At 33.7% G+C, this 22,179-nt stretch overlaps 1 protein-coding gene across 2 annotated transcripts in view; it reads right to left on the reverse strand.

Annotated features, from left to right (window-relative positions):
* The window catches only part of CCDC102B (coiled-coil domain containing 102B), a 355,558-nt gene that overhangs the window by 221,804 nt on the left and 111,575 nt on the right, over positions 1-22,179 (reverse strand). For both annotated transcript variants that reach the window (XM_017867082.1, XM_017867080.1), the window contains 3 exons: positions 13,657-14,268; positions 10,689-10,909; positions 2,515-2,623 (listed from right to left, as the gene is read on the reverse strand). In XM_017867082.1, coding sequence (XP_017722571.1) covers positions 2,515-2,623; positions 10,689-10,909; positions 13,657-14,259 — 933 coding nt within the window. In that variant the 5' untranslated portion in view covers positions 14,260-14,268. The remainder of the gene's footprint in view (positions 1-2,514; positions 2,624-10,688; positions 10,910-13,656; positions 14,269-22,179) is intronic.

Consider the following 22,179-nt stretch of genomic DNA (forward strand, 5'->3'; position numbering starts at 1 on the left):
GTTACTTTTTAAAATGTTGTTACCTTGAGACTAATTTTTAAATGTTAGCAAGTATTCTCACATATGGCAAAGAATCTCTTCCATTATGGAAAGAATCAGAGTCACGGATTGTTAAAATGAGGAATCAGAATTGTGAGTAATCAATATTACTTACATGAATGTTTGATCCTCTAGACCATGAAATTTCATATAAATGATCCTTTTCACACACTCTGAATTCATAATCTAATTCTGAATCAATATAGACAGACTTGCAAAGGAAAAGCTGAATAAGTATTAAATTCAGCATGGAAACAGCATTTTGGATATAATTACCTCTACTATACATTATTTTGGCTGTATTTTAAACACTTAGATTTTGCAATTAAATTCTTATCTTTTCTCTTCTCTATATGTCAGTAATTGAAGAATGATTTCCCTCTAAAAGCACACCAGACTTTCAAATGCATTTTTACAAATCTAGGTCTATTAAGCACATCTGTTTCCAACTTTAACAATTGCTAATCTTTCCATCACCAGTTCTTAGGCATGTATTTGCTTTTAACATTTTTGGCATCTACAAAAGAAATTACACTTGTATTCAAACCTTCATAGAGATGATGAGCTATGATAAATGCAAAGGTCATTAGCAGAATCTTTGAGGAAAAAGGGAGTAAGAAGGAATAACTTACATGAAATTTTAAAGAATGAATCATGACACACCTTCTGATTGTCAATCAACTGTATAGAGACTGAATATTTTACGCTTATACTTGTGCTACAATACTATTTCTAAATGTAGCCTAAAATTCTTGTCTGTTATAACCCATTATAAGAAATGATTAAACAAAGAATATATAAATAATTAAACTCATTCTAAGTAGTCTTGTTTGTTTAGTTTTTAAACATTTTTAAAAATTTAACCTTATTTTATAAAAATAATTTAAACATGTGTAAATAACACATTTCTTCAAAAAAAATCCTAAGAACATCAGAAATGTTTGTTAGGAATGAAAGGACATATTTTTAAAATTTTTCCATATGAATAATTCAAACAGTGTTTGATCTTTATATTTATAAATTTTCAATGTCTACAAAATTTTACATTCATCGAGTTCATTATTCAACTTTGTGGTTCATTTAACTGACATATGCACTCAAAAGACAAATGTTTCACAATTTTGAGGTTTCTCCTGTTCTGAAACCCTACCAGCATTTTATCTATCAAAAGCATCATATATGTATTAATAAATACTTCTGAATGGTCATCAAATACAGATCCACCTTACACTGTATAACATCATACTTTTATTTTTTCTCTCACTTACTTTGCTACCAAAAATCGTATTTGAACAGAAAACATTAAACATTTTCAAATATACGTATTGCTTTTAAACCAACTCAAAACTTGACTTTTCAGTATATTTGCTACATAAATGTTACTCAAATAAAGGCTTACAAAACTAAGATTATCAAGTCTGTACTGCACACTAGTGGCAAGAGGTAGTAAATGCATTCTTTTTTTTTTTTTTTAACAAAATTTCCACTAATTGCATCTTAAATATTAGCTTTTTCAGTCAAAATTAGAACCCATTATATTATAGAGCACATAAACACATATTCTAAACATAATGTGTTCTTGTGTCATGAACTATTTTTCCGGTATACATCAATGCATTTTGAATGTCATACCCAGAGAGAGGTTCCTGTGCATGTAAATACTATGGATCCATATATTCATGTATATGTTTGTGCATACATGTATACGTGTGTATATATATTTATACTGCACACACACCCACTAAATGTTAACTCATGTGAAAATAGTCATTATTTTGCCCATTATTTTTCTTTTCTTTACTCATTATTCTTTCCCACACACTTATGGAATACCATGCTTTAGTACACATAACATGTACAATTAATATTACTTAAATAATAAATGGTAATAAATCATCAAAATGGGAAAGGTTCATGATGGCATTTTATTGATGAAAATGCAAAAGAAAAGTATTCTGGCAAGTGGCTGATCCCAAATAACTACAATGTTGATATGAAAAGAACCTCAATACGCCTGAGATAAATTGGTATTATCAGACTGCTTCATGAAAGAATAAGATAAAGTCATTTATGATAGATGGTGTGCTATCAGCGGATATCTTTAACCATCTGCTCTAATGTGCCTAGAATGGATAATTAATTGTGTCATGTAGCTAATCATGGACCATTTAACTACCAATATGGATATCAAAATACCATTTTTATATCATAAATATATGCAATGAGATTTTTGAAAATAAATAATTACCAATATAAAACTGCCACAAATGTGTAAATAAAAACAAGATGTCATATATATAGTCTGAATTTGACTAAGCTATTGACAAGTGATTTCAAATATTGCACTTGTAGAGGAAATTCCAGTTTGCAACCTCCCTTCCTCCTGTCTGTTGTGCCTTTCTGCCCACTTGTTTACATATCCAAAGAAAGAAAAAGCTAGGCTTCATTTCTTCCTTACATCATATCCCCCCATACCTCTTTCACACGCTTTGGCTTCGATTCTTTCAGTTCCTCATACTTCCACTTCCATAGAGACAAAGCCGACTCCAGTCTCTCTATTTCTTTTTCCAAAGCTGTGCGCATTCTAAATAATTTAAAAATTAAAAGAAAAAAAGCTTCAATTGTAAAATCATTTCAAGGATGCGTTCCATTTTATAGCCATTTTCCTAATTTTTGATATTTGTATCTGATCATAATGAGAGAAAACATTTTGCAACTTATTAAAAAATTATAAATAATGAATAAAACTTTTTTAGTTTATTATTCTGACAATTAACTTTACAGTAGATTACATATATTTAATTTGGCTTTGCCAGTATCATTTTGCAACTTATTAAAAAATTATAAATAATGAATAAAACTTTTTCAGTTTATTATTCTGACAATTAACTTTACAGTAGATTACATATATTTAATTTGGCTTTGCCAGGATTAACATTCTGCTTGATTTCTTCATGTATTTCATGCATGCCTCTCAATTCCTCTCACTCATAATATTTTCTTACATAGGAGGATATACATGTTTCTAATCTTAACATGGTATTCTATCCATCTTCATATTGTGGCTGTATGTGAATGAAAAAATCATTTGAAATGACACAGAATTCCAACAGGCCACCTAACAATCTTAGAAAATAGTCATTTATTGGGGATCTAAAAATAATTTTAAATGTTTCAAATGTGGTTGTAAAAAAGAAATGTCACTGGGATCCTTATTTAAATTATTCTAAATAACTGAAATTAATTTCTCTATTTGTAGAACTAGCAACAGAACTAGGATTAAAATTTAGTCCTTTAGGCCGGGCACGGTGACTCACGCCTATAATCCCAGCACTTTGGGAGGCCGAAGCGGGCGGATCACGAGGTCAGGAGATCGAGGCCATCCTGGCGAACACGGTGAAACCCCCGTCTCCACAAAAAACTAGCCGGGCGAGGTGGCGGCGCCTGTAGTCCCAGCTACTCCGGAGGCTGAGGCACGACAATGGCGTAAAGCCGGGAGGCGGAGCTTGCAGTGAGCCGAGGTCGCGCCACTGCACTCCAGCCTGGGCGACAGAGCGAGACTCGGTTTCAAAAATAAAAGAAAAAATAAATAAAAAATTTTGTCCTTTAATACACCAACCACTGGATTTTTGTTCTTTTTTTTTTTTTTTTTTGCCCACAATGTCTGTTAGAGTCATTGATAATTGTTTTATTTCTGGTTGTAATGAACATATATTGACCTTTGAAGCTGGCCTGTTCTTATGTGTAAGGTAGATTTGATTACTATTCAAAAATACTCGCGGATCACGAGGTCAGGAGATCGAGACCATCCTGGCGAACACGGTGAAACCTCGTCTCTACTAAAAAAATACAAAAAAAAAAAAAAAAAAACTAGCCAGGCGAGGTGGCGGGCACCTGTAGTCCCAGCCACTCAGGAGGCTGAGGCAGGAGAATGGCGGGAACCCGGGAGGCAGAGCTTGCAGTGAGCTGAGATCGCGCCACTGCACTCCAGCCTGGGCGACAGAGCGGGACTCCGTCTCAAAAAAAAAAAAAAAAGTACTCACTGATTTTCCTCCATTTCCACAGACAGAGTTGTTTTCCTCATTCCTCAATTCTAGGATTTGACAATGAGATATTAGCAGAGACGACAGAAACAAAAGTTTGAAAATAACTTGTATGTTTGAGCTCCAGGTAAATACACTTTGATTGTTATGTGACACTGAGATTTTGTGATTGTTAGTCACATAGTTACTGCATTCATAACTAACTAATATACAGATCTATTTCAGTGTTATTAAATGTGACTAGAAAGATCTTAGGAACATATTCACAGAGCTAGAAGACACAGGCTGAATCAAAATTGAATGTCATTTACATATTAATAAGAAATATGATTCTTCTTGGTAAAAATACTATGATAATTCAAAGTAGTGTTAGGCTGTAAATACATTAGTTTACTCCAATCAAATGGAGAAGCAGTCTATTAAAAAGTTATATAATTATATTTACATAAATCAAACCATAAAATTGAAAGAGGATATAAAAGAATTAGTTAGAGCTTAGCTTAACCTCAAAAGAGACAGATTGCAAAAAAAAAAATGGTGCAAAGCACCACTTACAGTACTCTGATCCGGAATCCCTTATTAACATAGCAAATATATTAAACAAAATTAACAAACAAAAAGATTCAACTTGAAAGTTTAGGTCTTATGAACACTGAATATGAATGTTTATAATCCAGATGAACCACAGCAGTCACAATTTCAGATAGAAAAGTAAACCTAGCCAGCTGAGGACACCCAGGTTGCTTATTATGATATAATTTTTGTTTTAGCAGTTGTGTTTGAGATGACGAGAGGAAAATAATTATAGAAATAATAAACAAATCAGTATTAGTATTTTGTGTTAGATTTAGAAATTATGTGTACAAATCATTATAAGATGAACTATATTGCATATCTAACATTTGGGTGCATTTTAAGTTTTGGGTGATAAATTAGAATATTTAAAAGATATTGAATATTGACTTAGACCTGTGAATTTATATTGAAAATTATAATAAAATTGTACTAAGTTTGTAACTTCATTGGAATGTTTAAGATAAGAATCACCATATTTATAATTTTAATTTTTTAGATTTTCTTGAGTAGGACGTGGGAATGTCTTGTCAGTAACCAAAAAACTTGAAAAGCAAATGGCATATGTTAAATTAATAAAATAATTTTATAAAAGATTTTAATTAACTGTATTTGTGTAATGAAGCATATATTTATGTTTCTCCTTCAAATTAATTTTGAGAATTATTTTATTTATAATAGAATAATGGAAACATACTTGAAAAATACCTAGAGTTAAAATCATACATGTTGAGAAATCAAATGTCCGCTTTTGATATTATACTTTAATGAATCAAATGATAATTTAGAAACTCAAAATAAATTCAAAAATTTTCAAAGAAAGTAATATTTACCTCAAGTATACATCATAAAGAAAATATCTGATATGTATTTGTTTCCTAAAAGAAAATTATGCATTTTTATTATGAAAAAGGTTACAATTTGGTTAGGGGAGTGAGAAAAAAAGCAATTCATAAAAAATTATTTAATGACAATGGGATACTTAAATTGTTTTAGTATTTAGATAGCCCCATTATAAACTTTTGTGTCTCTGTGCCAGCATTAAGGACATTGCGTGTCTAAATTTATGCAGCAGAGGGCACTCTATAAGTCCTTAGTTTTCTAGCCTAATCATTTTATTCTGTGTTTCAGAGAGATTTTCAAAGTTGATGAAAAATATAGTTAAATTTATAATTGAGATGTATATTATTGTCAGAGTATTTGAGCTATAAGAAGGCAAACACTTAATATTTACTCTAAAGTGTTGCATATTTTATGTACACATTCTTCACGAGAATGAAATTAAAAGGCAAAGCTCAGCAAAATGTAGTATCTTTAATATGATGATATAAACTTTAAAAAATCATATTGCTAAAATATATACAATTTGTAGAATCTAAAATATAAAATATCAACCAAAATTATTTTTATGAAAAGTTGTGATTACATTTCTATGCATTTTTTGATGCTTTGTTTACTGTCACAATTCCACAATAATTGGAAATAAAATTTAAATTTCTAGACAATAATATTACTCAAATATTTCTCAGGGACAAAAGGTCCTAAAAATTAATATCTAGGTATAAATATTAATCATTGTTGAACCGTGGGAAATTTCACTGGAAAAAATTGAATCATTTTCTGAAAGGGTATATTAATATAAAAATGTTCTTACCAAATCAAATGGTTATCTTGTAATAACATGCAGATAATCATTTTTATAACAGTTCAAAATTTAGAGATAGTATTAAACTGTTAACAATACAAGTTTTTACAAATACACTTTAAGCAACATATATGTCATTTTGCAATTGCACTTCCTACTATTCATAATTACATCTTTCAGCACTGGGTGTTAGCACTCGGCTGTCGCAAACAGCCAAGCCATATAAAATTAATTTAATTAGAAAAGATAAGTATTTAAAGAATATTGTTAAGCTCAGATCTCCAGGAGAATCATAGAACAAGGTTTGCAGATGAAGCAGACAGAGACGAAGACCCACTCTCATACCACAAAACTGGTCCCATGAAGACCCCACTGCCTGTAACCTCCTCTGTCTGTTGCCTGTACACTGTCCTGGTATTATGTGTCTGGCAAGCAAACATATTCAAGTTAGCTAATTTGAGTGGAAAAGGATATTATAGCTCAAAAAATTTCTGGGGAATACATGCAGCCAGGAACACTGATGAGAAAGCCATCGAAATCTTCCTGTAAGCACACTATTTAGGCCACCATTAAGGTAGAGACATCACAGCGGGACCTCAAATCACCAATATGGGACAGTGGGTGGTGTCACTAGGCACCAGAGGCCACCGCTGCCTCTGGAAACAAGTTTCTTTACTGCTGCTGCTTCCCCCTCAGGCATGGACTCTAGATACTGTCTACTTCCTTGGGGTACTGGCTTGGCTTAAAAGTCTAGGCGGCCACCGCTGATACACTATTCCTAAGTCAAGTGTCTGTACCCTCATTACAAAGGAAACCGTGGTAGAGACTTACTGGTATTTTTATAATCTATGCATAGGTGTAGACTCTGTTTCATTTGGTAGCAAATTGCCGAAACACAAAATAGACACTGGAGAGTCAAAAGATGGTAAAGATTTATTGAATATTCCATGAGTGACAATAAAGAAACAAAATAAGCTTGACTTTCTAATACTTACAAATTTTACATTAAACAGTATTAACTAGATTTGCATGTCAATGTATTCATTAATTGAGGAATATACATATATACTTTATATATAATATGTAAAGTAGAAATCTGTCTCTTTCTTACATAGACCAAAAATAATAACCTTTGAAGCATTTTAATTTGCTGAAACTTCTAACCTAGATTTTAAATCTCATTATGAAAAAAAATGGAACATTTAATGAAGCAAAACAAAATAATTGAAGCATACTACTTTTCTTATATATAAAATAAATTAAGAAGATAAAATGGGCTGGGCGCAGTGGCTCACACCTGTAAACCCAGCGCTTTGGGAAGCCAAGGAGGGTAGATCACTTGAGGCCAGGGGTTCCAGACCAGCCTGGGCAATATGGCAAACCCCGTCTCTACTAAAAATACAAAAAAAAAAAAAAAAAATTAGCCAGGTGTGGTGGCACAGGCTGTAAATTCCAGCTACTCAGGAGGCTGAGGTGGGAGGATGGCTTGAGCCCAGGAAGCTGAGGTTGCAGTGAACCGAGATTGCACCACTGCACTCCAGCCTGGGCAACAGAGCGAGACTCTCTCAAAAAGAAAAGGAAAAAAAAAAAAAGATGAAATGGAAAGGGAGGACTGAAGCTCAGCTTAAAGGACACAGAACAAACATTTTATAAGTGATAAAGGAAGTCTCTGCAGTGATATCTGAAAACTGATTCTGAATGTTAGAACAGTTCAAAATATTTTATCTCAGTCTCTGTTACTTGAGATTTGGTATTGCCAACCTCAGCTTCCTAAATTTTTAGGTACACATAGCTCTATAAGAGGATCAGCTTTCCTGGCCTTACTCCAAATTTTCTACCTGGGAAGTCTTTATGAAAGTCATCAGAAATATATAAATTCTCAGTATATGAGAAACTTTTATATGCTAAAAAATTATTCATAAAACTGAACAGCACTCAGAGTGCAAATAAAACAATAAAGTTTCTTCTATTTGATGAAGAGGTTCTAGTCAAGGACAATGGAAAAAAATGAGTCCCTGAGTTTTCTGAGCTGATTTCTGTGCACTAGTTAAGCGAATTTTCCCACTAGATGGGAATGCAGAAAAAAATACATTCACATCTCAATTCAAGCCACCCACTCACTGATATTCCAGGAAGAAGAATTTAAAAGATTAGATGGATTTATAAGTAATAGCATATCCTGTATTCTTGGAAAATGTTCTCTTGTGATAGCAAAAAAGACTGTGATTGCCTCATGTGGATTGCATGCAAATGTTGATTCATGGACACAGGAACCATGACTCATCAAGTCCGTGGGATTGTTTCTTAAAAGAGGAGAGTAGGAAGACAAGGCCATGGAAAGCCTCCTTTTTTCTCTTATTCTTTGACCTGTCTATGGATTATAGACTGAAGTCACTGAGAACTGGAGAATGGACTTACTCTGAGAATTGTTCATGTATTCCAAGAAAGTAAAAAGTACATGTTGTGTATATGTATATGGATAAGCGTGTTAAGACAGAACATGCATATATTTAAAACTGACACTTTAGAATAGAAAAGTTTACATCTAGAAAAACACAGCTCTGCACTGCTCCCATTAGACTGCATCAGGGAAGTAATATCGTACGAGTGCTGGAGAGAAGTCTATAATTACCAAAAGTTAAATCCTTCAAGAAGTAAAAGCACAGAGATTAGAATGTGACTGAAATGTATAGGTCTACATAAAATTGTCAGTATGTGTACAAGCCTAAAAATTCAATTTTATTCTTTTTTCTACTGATGTTGGTTGCCTCTACTAGGAATTTACACTTGGTAGGGTAATAAGTATTTATTCTGTACATAAATGCGTGTATGATCACAATCTATTAATCTAGTGAAATACAGATGAAGAGTCTGAAAAAGGGAATTGGTGGCACTAGTAAATTTCAGAGGAACTCATGAGAAACTTCTGGCAGAAAATAAGTGGTAAAGAACTTACTGTATCTGTGAATGGCTAGTATGCATATTTATCCTGATTTCAGTCCATTCAAACCAGGACAATTAAAACTGTTATATGACATATACTTATATAATACATTGTGTGTATATATGCATTCATATCCTTCTTGCTTTTCTGCTGCCCATTAAGGCTTTTATAACTAAGAGATAAAAGTAATTATTTTTAGATTTTGGAACCACATTTATATATTAGATATTCCACATTGTGCCAATAAAATTGTAAGCTGATTGCAAAGAAATAAAAATCCATATTGAATATTTCATATTACTATCCTCTTTCCCAGACGTTATTTGTTCTTGATCTTTATGAGAATTCACTGAGAAAGGCTATGACAGACTGGAGTTTGCAAAGACCGTTGCCACAATGACTGCATCCCACACACCCTTATTATAAAATTGTTTTGACCCTCCTTCCGTTGAAAGTGCTTCTCTCTCTTTGATCTGAGTCAGCCTTTGAGATTCCCACCACCGATAATGGGTCTGAAGTGATGCTAAATGACTTTTGAGGCAGAGTCATTCAAATGGCATTCTTCTCTCTGTGTTCTTAAGATGTTCACTTGCAGCCTAGCCCCAGTGTTGTGAGGAAGCCAAGCACTCCCTTAAATAGCCCCAGTGCAGGTGTCCCAACTGAGGCCTAGATGAGAACTGAGATGGACTGCCAGACATATGAGTGAGAGAGGCTGCAGCCCCCAGCCTTCCAGGCACGGCCAGCCTTTGAGCCATTGCAACTGAAGGCACAAGTGAGAGATATGATGTCTATGCCAAGCCATGCTCAAGATTCTTGAACAGAAGACATGGTGGTTGCTGTTGATACGTTTTAATGATAATTGTTTGGAAAAGTTTGTTTCAAGACAATAGATAACTAGAACATAACAGCACTACAGCTATTTTCACAAAGGGGCAATAGCCAACATCACATAGTTGGAATACATCAGAACAAAGATGAATATCCAGGCCAATTAATCACAAGTCTGATGCCCCTAATGGTCCATGTATCAGACAACTTTTTCTGTAATCAATATCTCACAAAATTGTGATTTTTCCACTATTAGTATTAACATATTTATTCATTTTTTATTTACCAAGTCCAAGATGCTATAAAAATTAAATAACACACTGGATATTTTAACCTTGTACATTAAGAATTCAGATACAATTAAAGTGAATCTATCAGAGATGATAAAACATAGTCATGATAAAAGTCAACTTAAAAGAATGAAAACACTAACAAGTTATATGATACTTTTAAAATTCAAAATATGAATATATGTCAAACTAATTTCTTTAAATCCTAAAACTTAATGACTAAACATGGATAAAATACATTATTAAATGACCAATCTATCAGTATTACCAATTTTAAGTGGTTTGAAACTTAGACTTGGTTAAGGGAGGCAATGATTAGCACTTACTCTCTTTCCTTCCATAAGATTTTTTGGAATTCATCCAAATGCACCTGCAAAGCTGAAATTTCAGTTACTTCATTTTCCAAAGGCAGATTTATTGCTTTCAGCCTCAGCCCAGCTTTCATTTCACCATTTCCAGAACCACCATTGTTGAATAAATCAACACCATCTAGATTGGGTTTCATTTCCTCACTTAATTTTAGAGAATCAATAACCACATCTTCTTCCTGAAAAAAAAAAAAAAAATTTTAAACCTCTTGGAGAAAAATTGTGATGACGATACATTTTCATAAAGAAATAAATGTTATGATACAACAACAAATTCATCTTTTTATTTCATTATCATTCCCTAAAAGCGTTGTGTGGTCACACTTACTTACATTCTTCTTCAAACTTATTTTTTCTATGTTCTACCCCTTTACAAAAAAAAAAAATACATTTCGGCCGGCGCGGTGCTCAAAGCCTGTAATCCCAGCACTTTGGGAGGCTGAGACGGGCGGATCACAAGGTCCAGGAGATCGAGACCATCCTGGTAACACGGTGAAACCCGTCTCTACTAAAAAATACAAAAAACTAGCCCGGGCGAGTGGCGGGCACCTGTAGTCCCAGCTACTCCGGAGGCCTGAGGCAGGAGAATGGCGTGAACCCGGGAGGCGGAGCATTGCAGTGAGCTGAGATCGGCCACTGCACTCCAGCCCCGGCGACAGAGTGAGACTCCGTCTCAAAAAAAAAAAAAAAAAAAAAAAAAAAAAAAATACATCCTCAGAATTCTGCTTTAACTCTGTTCTCTTTTCTAATCACGCTAAAATAATCATGCACAAACTTGAACAGCTGTAAATAATTTTAATCAGTTGATGAATTCCACTTTCAAGTTTCTTTTGTCATAAGGCACTTACAGTTTCAAAGTAATTATTTTTTAACATTTTTGAAAGACAAGATAGAATTTTCAGGAAGCTCTTGAATATTTTAAAAAGCTTGCTTATCGCTTTATTTTAGTTCCCTTTATTGCTTTAATTCATGAGTCACATCTCAAATAGAATTTAATGGGGCACTTTAATAAACTTGGGCATCAATACTAGAGCAACAACTGCATCGACACTCTTAAGAGTGTAACTCAAAAACTTCACAGGGCTCATGCTGTTGGTATTTGTCTACAATTTAAATTTGCCCTGGTTTATAAGTTTAAAATGAAAGACAATTTCAAATAAAATCTCAATGAATAGTCAAGTTCAACTAAAATCTCAATGATACTTCACTTTTATTTTATTTTTTAAGTAGTATGTGGATGCCAGGTTACCTAGTATGATTCATTCCTTAATTCTCTCAAGAATGTTCATTGCAATCATCTATACTATAATATTTTGACAAACAATAAAATAAGAAGTGTTGTTTGAGGATGCATATACATATCTTTCTTGTTAGGTATAGAGTTGGCAAAGATGCTGGTCAAAATTTTAAGGAAAAACCTGATTGAAGCTTCTTCAACAGGTAATATTTATTTTCCTACCATCAGAAGGAATATCTGGAAGGATATTTTGCAAATAAATACATTTTTAATAAATAAGTATTATGTTTGATTTGTTCTTGACATTAATGTTAAGGAGATATTTCAGAAGAAATCCCAAAATATTGAGAATTTCCATCATAATACATGTGAAGAGAATCCTTCATTTTCTCAAATGCAGAGGCTAGTAACTTGTAATAATAAAAACGCTTTGTGGATTTAGAGAACTTGATGTGAGCTATGTTCTCTTATCCTCATCATTGCATTCTTCTAACGCATACATTAATACAGCTGAGTTTTGAGAATATATGTGATTTTCCAAAAGATACACACAAAGCTTAGATTATCAGCTTTGAACATTTTTAAAAGAAAACGTAGAAGACCAAATAAGCAGAAGTAATCATTTTATTGCAATCTTCTTAATTTTTTTATTTATAATTAAATCTAGGTTTTACCTACCATAAATTATATACATTATAGAATGGCTTAAAATACTAAATGCAATGGTAGAGGTGCAAGATATTAACTAATGTGTGTTAGAGAAGGAATTAAGTAGAAAGAAGTAACAAAATAAACTGAAACTATAATAAGAGGTAACAGGAGTTCCCAAAGTATGTTCTTTGGGTTGTTAATATTATTTACCAAGTTAAAATAAAAGAAAAAGAAAAAACAGGGTGGTGGTTCATGGATGAATAATTGTATAAACTGAGAGACTTTTTAAAGTTACATGTGTTTTGTACAGAATTCTCAGAAACTGAGATTCTAAGTATACCAAGAAATTCCATCAGTGGTCCACATAAAACATTTCCTAAGGTACCCTATTTGCCTGCAGTACCCATTTTATAAGTAGTTAATTGTGAGGCTTGAGTCCCAAACATGGAGAACTATTTAAACTACTGTATGGATTGTTTACAATTTAGACATAATTAAGGCAAATGGAAAGAAATGTCTCCAAATATTTTCTTTTCAGATGAAAATGCTGAGTTAATTTTTTCTATAAAGATTAGTAAAACCACTAGGATGGGCTGAACTTGTTTTTCCCCAAAATTTATTTGTTAAAGTCCTAACCCCCAGTACCATAGAATGTGACTGTTGGTAGAGACAGGGCCTTTAAGGAGGTGATTTAGTTAAATTAGGCTCATTAGGTGACCTTACAAGAAGAACTTAAGACACAGACATGTGTACAGAGAAAAGACCATGTGAAGACACAGGGAGAAAATAGCTTTCTATAAGCCAAGGAGAGAGGCCTCAGAAGAAACCAACCCTGCTAGCACCTTGATCTTGTACTTCTAGCTTCTATAATTATAAGAAAATGAATTTCTGTTGCTTAAACCACTGTGATTATGGTACGTTTTTACGGTAGCCCTGGCAGACTAGTATAGTCACCACTGGATTTGTCACTTCCGTCTTCCTCACCATCACTATCTATGACCTTCAGAAATTCACATAGTCTCTGGATTTTTTTCTTACCTTATTAATTGTGTCCTCCTTTGTAGACAATTGTCTTTTTACCAAACACTCTCTGATGGACTCATACATTTGTGAACTCACTTGAAATTGGTCTCTATGTTCACAGGATTCTTCTGTGAAACCAGGAAGCTTCAGATCCTGGGTGTCTTTAGCTTCTAATGCCTCCTTCTGAGGTGGCAAACTCTGTTTCTTTTTCAGTGTACTCAATTCTTTCATCGCCATCTCTAGTTTTATTCTGAGTTGTCTTCCTTCCTCCCTGGCACTGTTCCTTTCAGCTCGAACTTTACTCCATTTTTCTCTCCAGTTGGCAGTGCAATCTGACCACCACCGCATGGTCTTTTCCATCTGAGCAGCTCTGGCCTTGACTTCTTCAAGCTCCCGCAGGCGAAGTTCTTCACAAATATCCCATTTGTTGGTGTTACATGAGTGTGCACAGAAATTGTGAGCAGCATGGGATTGTAGCCCATGAAGTGGGAAGCAGGTATCCCTGGGGGGTGAGGCAGGTGTCACCATGTCACCACGTGACTTAATTGATGATTGCTGCATCTGGAAAATCTGTGTTTCTTCAATTAATCGATGAATGGAATCTAAATTCTTATTCATCTTTAAGACCTGAGAAAAGATAGAGGACATAATTTCATCCTGAAATTTCCCTTGTAAATACAGGAATAAGACCTACTTTTTTTTGTTTTTGAAATTTGATGAAAACAATGCCACTTTTTTTTTTTTTTTTTTTTTTTTGGAGACAGAGTCTTGATCATGCAGTAGCATGATCTCGGCTCACTACAACCTCCGCCTCCAGGGTTCAAGCAATTCCCTTGCCTCAGCCTCCTGAGTAGCTGGGACTACAGGCACGCACCACCACGCCCAGCTAATTTTTTTGTATTTTAGTAGAGATGGGGTTTCACCATGTTGGTCAGGATGTTCTTGATCTCCTGACCTCGTGATCCACCCACCTCGGCCTCCCGAAGTGCTAGGATTACAGGTGTGAGCCACCACGCCCGGCCGCACTTTTTCAATATTGCATATTTTTCCAATGTAACTAAAATATAGAGGAATTTAAACACTTGTAACTGTCCACTAAGAAATAGAAAATTCTCATATTCAATTTTGCCAAAAAAATACAAATAAAAATATAAAGATGCAATTGAAGATAGCATATGACATAAATAATTCATTTTGACAAATCCAGTCCTATTTAGGTCATATCTATTGCAACATTGTTCACTACAAAATACAAATTGTAATATTTGTTGTCCACTAACTACTTAATGGTTTTCTTTATCCCTGCTAAGCCTCAATTTGTTCAGGCAGAATGCACAACCTATTGATGTATAGGCAAATAAGCCTCTTATTTCAATGCCAGAGGTTAAATCATAGTCTACATTTTCCATGATGCCCTTCATCTGTTGACTATTGACTAGTCTCAAGGCAGCCATACGGCCTGACTCTGGCTGCTGGGATGTGAGATGAAGTGTGCTGAGATTTCCCATCCAGAAAAATATGAGAACATCATAATGAGGAACTCTCTTTTCTCTTCCTTCCTTGTGTTTGAATAAGGACATAGTTCTGGAAGAAGGTGAGTATAACAGCCTTCTCGTGACATTCAAAATGGTGAACCATGAAGATAAGAGCCTGATTTAAGGTATGAACTATGGCATGACAACATAGAAAGCATACCTCTGATTTCTTTGCTATTTGAGCAGAATAACCTATATTTATTTAAGTTATGATAGTTGAGTTTTCTGTTATTTTCAGGCAAAAGCACATCTAACTTATACATGAATTAATTTCTCACTGTGGTTAATATTGTGTAAAGATCAAAAATAAAATATTATGAAAAAGACATGTTTCTTGTGTGTCAAAGGTTTTACAGTCTGGTGGGTGAGAGAAGCACAGTTAAGTTTTAAAGATACATAATTTACATTATAACAAATACGTGTATTTGTTCAATAATTTTGTTTAGTATATAGTATGTGTCAAGTCAGTGTTAGATTATTAGGTATGGTCAAGGTGATCTACAGAGTACTGATGAAGTTATGACTATCACTTAGAAATGAGGAAACTTTACAGCGTAGATAACACGACATGGAGTCTTAGCCCAATGCAAAGCTTCATAAAGGAATTAAAATCAACTTTCCATATAAATACCAAACACAAATTAATTTGTAAGGCATACCATATGTAACAATACATATACCCAATTCTTTATGCAACATTGTAATATAGGTATATTAGGAATATAGTAAGTAGAATTTTAAAAAGTGCTCAAAACATGCAGCTTAATTTGTAAATTAATAAAGTTCCATGGCTGTATATAATTACCCATTTTTATTCTCAGATATGGTTTTCTGGTATAAATAATCTTATATAATATTTTATGTGCATGACATTTAATCCTCTCACTTTTTTTCATTTGCTTTTATATAGTTACAGATCATAAATCGCCTCCTTATGACCCATCTATTTAATCAACTGAATGGGTTTCATTACTATAACTAACTTACAAAATAAGCCTTTAATCATTGGGAAAAAAGACTACATAATATTTTAAAAGATGAATATTAAGGCTATCTTATTAAGAGATCTTATAATATTAAACTTAATATTAACTTTTAATGGTAGAGAAGAAAACATTTTAACAAGTGTTATATAGAGATGTCAAACCACTTCACTCTTCATTATAATACTTGTTATAATAATATAGACACATGGTTGTAATTATTTTTGTTAGCATTGGTATATGTCCAATCATGTTTCATTTATTGCTGATTTGGAGTATTTTGTTCCCTTCATATATTATAATTCAGAGGGCAATAAGAATACAACTGACCAAACTCCAACACCAATATAAAAAAGAAATGAACAAAAGGAACTCTTAATTAGAAACAGTATACACACACACACACACACAAATACATATATATATTTACTATTCACTGTTTAATGATATGTCTTTTGGTTGAAATTCCAAAGTGAAGACACAGAATTTAATTCAGCATATTAAACTTAAAATTATCCTTGCTAGTTTTCAAAATAAATCAGTATCATAAAATTGTAATGTCTTTAAATGTCTCATTAACTTTTATTTCACTAGTGTTTTGAAGACTCTATAATTGGATTCTGGTACATTGAGATCTTGCCTACCAATTAACTGTGTATTTTTTCACATCTGACTAAATAAAAATGAGTTGGGCTTAATCAGTCAGTCCTTGAACTTGAAGAGTATTTCCTGTTTTAAAAAGTTTTCTCAGGCAAGGAAAACTTGCTTGAGATGAGGGTGGTTAACACACATATGCATGCACTAAAGTCTTCATTTCCCTATACAAATGTGTGCACTCTTCGTATTTTAGCTCAGACAACTATGAAAGTATTTGCCAGTGGTTGTAGAACAGGGCCACTGATAACGTGGGAAAATATTTTAACGCTGTTGACTATGGTTTCTTGTACTGATTTTGCGTTGTAAAAATGCTTATACCATCAGTCCACCATGATTCCTGCAAATATTTTTGCATGTAGTACATAACCAAATAAAATCTTAAGGGTCTACAAAGTATATATAGTATCACTAACAAAATTATTTGTTGCCAAAGGAGAACTTAATGTGTCAGATAGTGGACTCTAGCCTCTATTGGGTAGAGTCTTACTCTGCCACTTTTTAGACGATGATCTTGCACCAATTACATAAACTGCCTTTCACTAAATATCCTTAGTATAGAAGGAGACAAGAATAGCATGGGCCTCATTGAATTCTTGTGACTATTAAAAGGGAAAACGCCTGCAGACTGGTTAACCCTAGCTACCCTGTAGGCAAGGCATACATTTTTCTCTGTGTTATACAAGTCATTAGTATGTCACCTTGACATACTAATGTACCATTTACTTTTTTGTATGTTTTTCCCTCTGTCTTTTGAAAGAGAAATGATGTACTTAAAAAAACAGGAAAAGCATAGGAAAGATGAAATCTACAAAAGTGCTCTGTATTTCGTGTAACAAAGTTGCAGTTCCAATTTCTATATAATATTGATATTAATCAATGGAATAGTCAGTACTATTATTATCCCCATCTTAATGATAAAGAAACTAGGATTTAGTCTCTGATGTATCCAGCCAAGTCATACAGTTAGAAAGGGTCAACCCAGTTTGGAAACTAAGGAAATTTGAATCCAGAGCTACCACCTCTTCATATAAAAATTCTACAGCTTTAAAATATCAACTGTTTTCACTCTAAATCTTTTAGAGTATTTCAGGAATACATTTGGCATACTTCCACTTTGGATATTTTTATGCTAAAATAGCTCCTATTAAATTGCACAACAATTAGTCTTCTCATCCTGACACTGTCTTTGAGTTCATTCAATCTCCTGATCACAGCTCAAAGGGACTGTGAGGTCCAGGCCTGTCCAACCCTCTGGCCTCCTCTTTGTCACTTCATCTTCCACATCCCCTGAGTCGGCTACCCTGGACGTGTCCATTCCTTGCACAACCTCACCTCCACCTTCTCCTTGGTGCAACCTGTTTGCTCTGCAGGAGCACACTCCCCTCTCTCCACAGACCCTCCTTCCCCTGGCTTCTCATCCTTCAGGTAGCAGGTTATACTTTCCTACTAACTAAATCTGTGATCCGAGAATTCTAGATCCCTTAGTGGCCCTTTGTCTAAGGGTGTCCAAGGGAGAAGACACAGTCACGGGTTCTTAGTTTCTGTTTCTCACTGGGCTACCAAAACCCTTTCCTCATCCCTCTTTTCCAACTATCACTAGAAACAGAAGCTAAAAACCAAGGTTTCCCGCTGCTGAAAGCCTAAAACAAAACAAAACCCAACAACAACAACAAAATAAGGTGGGTTGAATATCCACCGCTGACCTGCTCCTAGAAAGTGAACAAAATAGACATCACTTCTGCCATCCTGAATGCTGCTAACAATCATAAACAACAAACCAAATGAACAATTACAGTTTTTAACTATATCTTTGAAGCTATATGCAGTGTATTGTAATCCAAAAACTCCCTGTGTACTTAGCAAAGTCTCTCCCAAGTGACACTTGATGTATTATCTGAAGAATGAAATGAAGCAAAAGAAAAGCATTTTGGCAGAAGTTAAACTTCCATGGCAAGATAAAACAGACATTACAAAGATTTTTGTCTTCTTGTTTATAGTTATTGCTTTATCTTAATCTATAGAAAACGAAACCTGTGTTGAATTTTTTTTCCTAAGAAGCATAGGACCTGTAATGCACACAAAATAACAAAAGCCATTTGCAGTGAGAAAATGGATTAACACAGATTCAAAGTACAATGCTAAGAAAGAATCATTATGATAGATATGACGAAATATAATCTGATAAAAAGAAAAAGAATCAGATTTTAATATTCAGGAAAATAAACACTTTATTGTACTATAAAATGTGGCCTGTCAAACATGCAGAAATGATGAGTATGAAAATTCATTTCATATAGGTCTAAAGCAAATACATATATATATATATATACATGAATTTTTGTAACAGTACACAGAATCTTAAATAGAAGACTATAGTTGTGATGATGAGATAAATGAAACCATTACACTAAATGGCCACATGACATCATATGTATGTAGTTCAAGATTTGCTCATGGTTAAATATTCTATTCTAAAAATCCTTACACTGTAGCAAATTATACAGACAGTTTCTGTCTATGCTTGTTGGTGCAAATGAGAGGCTTTTAAATTGTATACAGACAGAAAATAATTTGCCAAAGCAGGCAACTAATAACATAAAATAAATTTGAACAACTTGTCAATAATTTAAAACTTAGATATTTTACTTTCAAAAGCATTGTAACATAAAATGAGCAGAAACACAAAGTTTAAAACATAATTTCATGTTTGCCAAGAGTCTTTATTAAATTTTAAATAGCATTATTTGATCAGACAGAAATTGTCTCTATTGGCCGGGCGCGGTGGCTCAAGCCTGTAATCCCAGCACTTTGGGAGGCCGAGGCGGGCGGATCACGAGGTCAGGAGATCGAGACCATCCTGGCTAACGCGGTGAAACCCTGTCTCTACTAAAAAAATACAAAAAACTAGCCGGGCGAGGTGGTGGCGCCTGTAGTCCCAGCTACTCGGGAGGCTGAGGCAGGAGAATGGCGTGAACCCGGGAGGCGGAGCTTGCAGTGAGCCGAGATCGCGCCACTGCACTCCAGCCTGGGCGACAGAGCGAGACTGCGTCTCAAAAAAAAAAAAAAAAAAAAAGTCTCTATTTTAAAGAATTGGGATGGAATTAATACAGTAAACAAGACCTTTTGCTAGCTTACTCTTCATTGCTCCCTCTTTAAGCTATTGCTATTACCTAGTGTTATTGAAGCAATGTGTCACTGGTTCAAATCTATGTGATGCCTTTCCTTTAGGCTAGGTTTTCAGTAAAATTATTTGAGAAAAAATCGTGATAAAATATTACGTTTCTAAGATAATGTTCAATGATTTTAAAACTCCAGTTCTTTAAAATAAACGATTTCAGAGTCTCTCCACATAGTATCTTGATGTCATTGCTGTGTTTTCTATAAGTTTTAAGGGGCTTAAAAATTACATTATAATAATAACCTCATAGATCAGAGAGAAAAAGTGACCAGTCTGACTTCTTTATAATATGAATAAAGAAATACAGAGAGATCCAAAATCCATAATCCGTTTTATAAAGTGTCAATGCATAATTTGTAATGAGTCTTGGAAAAATAAAATTCCTGTTTTCTGGCAGGCTGATCAGCTTGAGGCCTTTATGGTGCTTTGCCTGCCAAGTACAAATTTAGGTTCAGACAATTTAGACTTTCTTGGTGGATACATCATTTAACTACTCTTATGAAGTACTTGGGATGCCAAGCAGGTTCAAGAAAGCTCTGCTTTAAAATATTGCTGAAATTTCTCACCAGTGTACAAATTTTGAGACTTAAAGAGATTATGTCATACATTTGAGCTTAGCAGCCTAAGTATATTTCTATATTATATAGAATACATATGGAATAAATGTAATATACAGTATTATATATACATATACATGTATATATAGTCTGTTCTACATATTTTACCTGTTTGTATGAAAACCTGATAGTCAATTCATCAGCATTTTAAAATATTTATACCTATGCCAGGTTTTAGTTAACAAAGCCACAAACTATCCCAATGTTCTCATGCAATCTAATCCAACTTAATGGTGCCAAATAAAAAAGCCAAAATGTTTCTTGAGACCTTAAGCCAAAAATAAAATTAACATTAGTTCTGCTGGAACTATATAGCCCCACCTAATCTTATTTTTGTATAAGAATGTGCTTAGCAGCTTAGCACTATTTCCAGGTGGCTAACAGACGTGGTGCACACTTTATGGGAAATAACACTGCACAAGCCTGATATTGTTAAAGATTCTACCACTTTCTAAATTTGGGCAGGTGACTGTATCTGCAATTTACATTACTATGTAAACATCATCTTGTAGAACCTCATATCGATTAAATGACAATGATGACAATGTAACTGTTTCCAGAAACACTAAAATGTTAAAAGGAAATTAAAATGAGAGCACATAGCCAATAACTCCAAATGATAATTATTATCAGTATCTAATGTGAGAGAAAATCACTCTATGAAATAATTCCTATCACAGTTCCACTACAAATTAGGTGGTACTAAGAGAAGGATGGTTATATCATCAAGATCAGGGAATTTTTTCTATTTGTTATTGTTGTATTTACATTTAAAGTCATTTATTTGTTAAAATTATAGATTTTCGTTAACATTGAATTCATTGAGATTTCCAAATATTTTTGTGCATTTAAGGTTTCAGGAAACCAAACCACAGATGACCCCAATTTTCCTATGCATTTTCTAAGCAAAATTCCTAAAACATTTACCATATTCGCACTTATTCTTAAAGAATCTGTGTGGCTAAGTCACAAGATCTTCACAGGTCTATTTACACTTTGTGGTGAACAGGAGAAAGCTCTTATGTATCAGTAAAATGCGGTAAAATTTTCTCACACCCATTTGATAGGATGTGCAAAGCTGCCAGCTGCTTTATGTTGGCTGACTGGAAAGTCTTCTCAGACTTCATGAAGTTTGAAGAGTGAAGCTCAAAGATTGTCCTATTATTTTCAAAAAGCACTTATAATTTTTTTAATCAAAACAAAATTTATTCTTAAAGTCAGTTTTATTTTCCCAACAGTACATTCTTTACATTAATAATCCAAATGGGCTAAACTATATTCCACATGAAAAAGCTGAGAGAAAAAATTGGATTCAGAAGCAGACATTTTACAATGTACCTAAGACTTTTATGAGCAATACCTGTGCATGTGTCCAAATACTCCACTCAGTCATCCCAGTTCTTAAAGCAAAAAGTATTTATGTAAAATCATGCGTGGTATGGTATATTAAACTTTATTTTGTATGTATGATCTGGAATTCAATTTTCACTGTAAACAGCACGACCAAAGAGTAAGATTTACACTTAAAAAAATATAAATTGAATCAACAAAAATTTTTTAAAAGCCCA

The sequence above is a fragment of the Rhinopithecus bieti genome, unplaced genomic scaffold, assembly GCF_001698545.2.
Source record: "Rhinopithecus bieti isolate Rb0 unplaced genomic scaffold, ASM169854v2 scaffold_2272, whole genome shotgun sequence".
In the NCBI taxonomy this organism is placed as follows: Eukaryota; Metazoa; Chordata; class Mammalia; order Primates; family Cercopithecidae; genus Rhinopithecus; species Rhinopithecus bieti.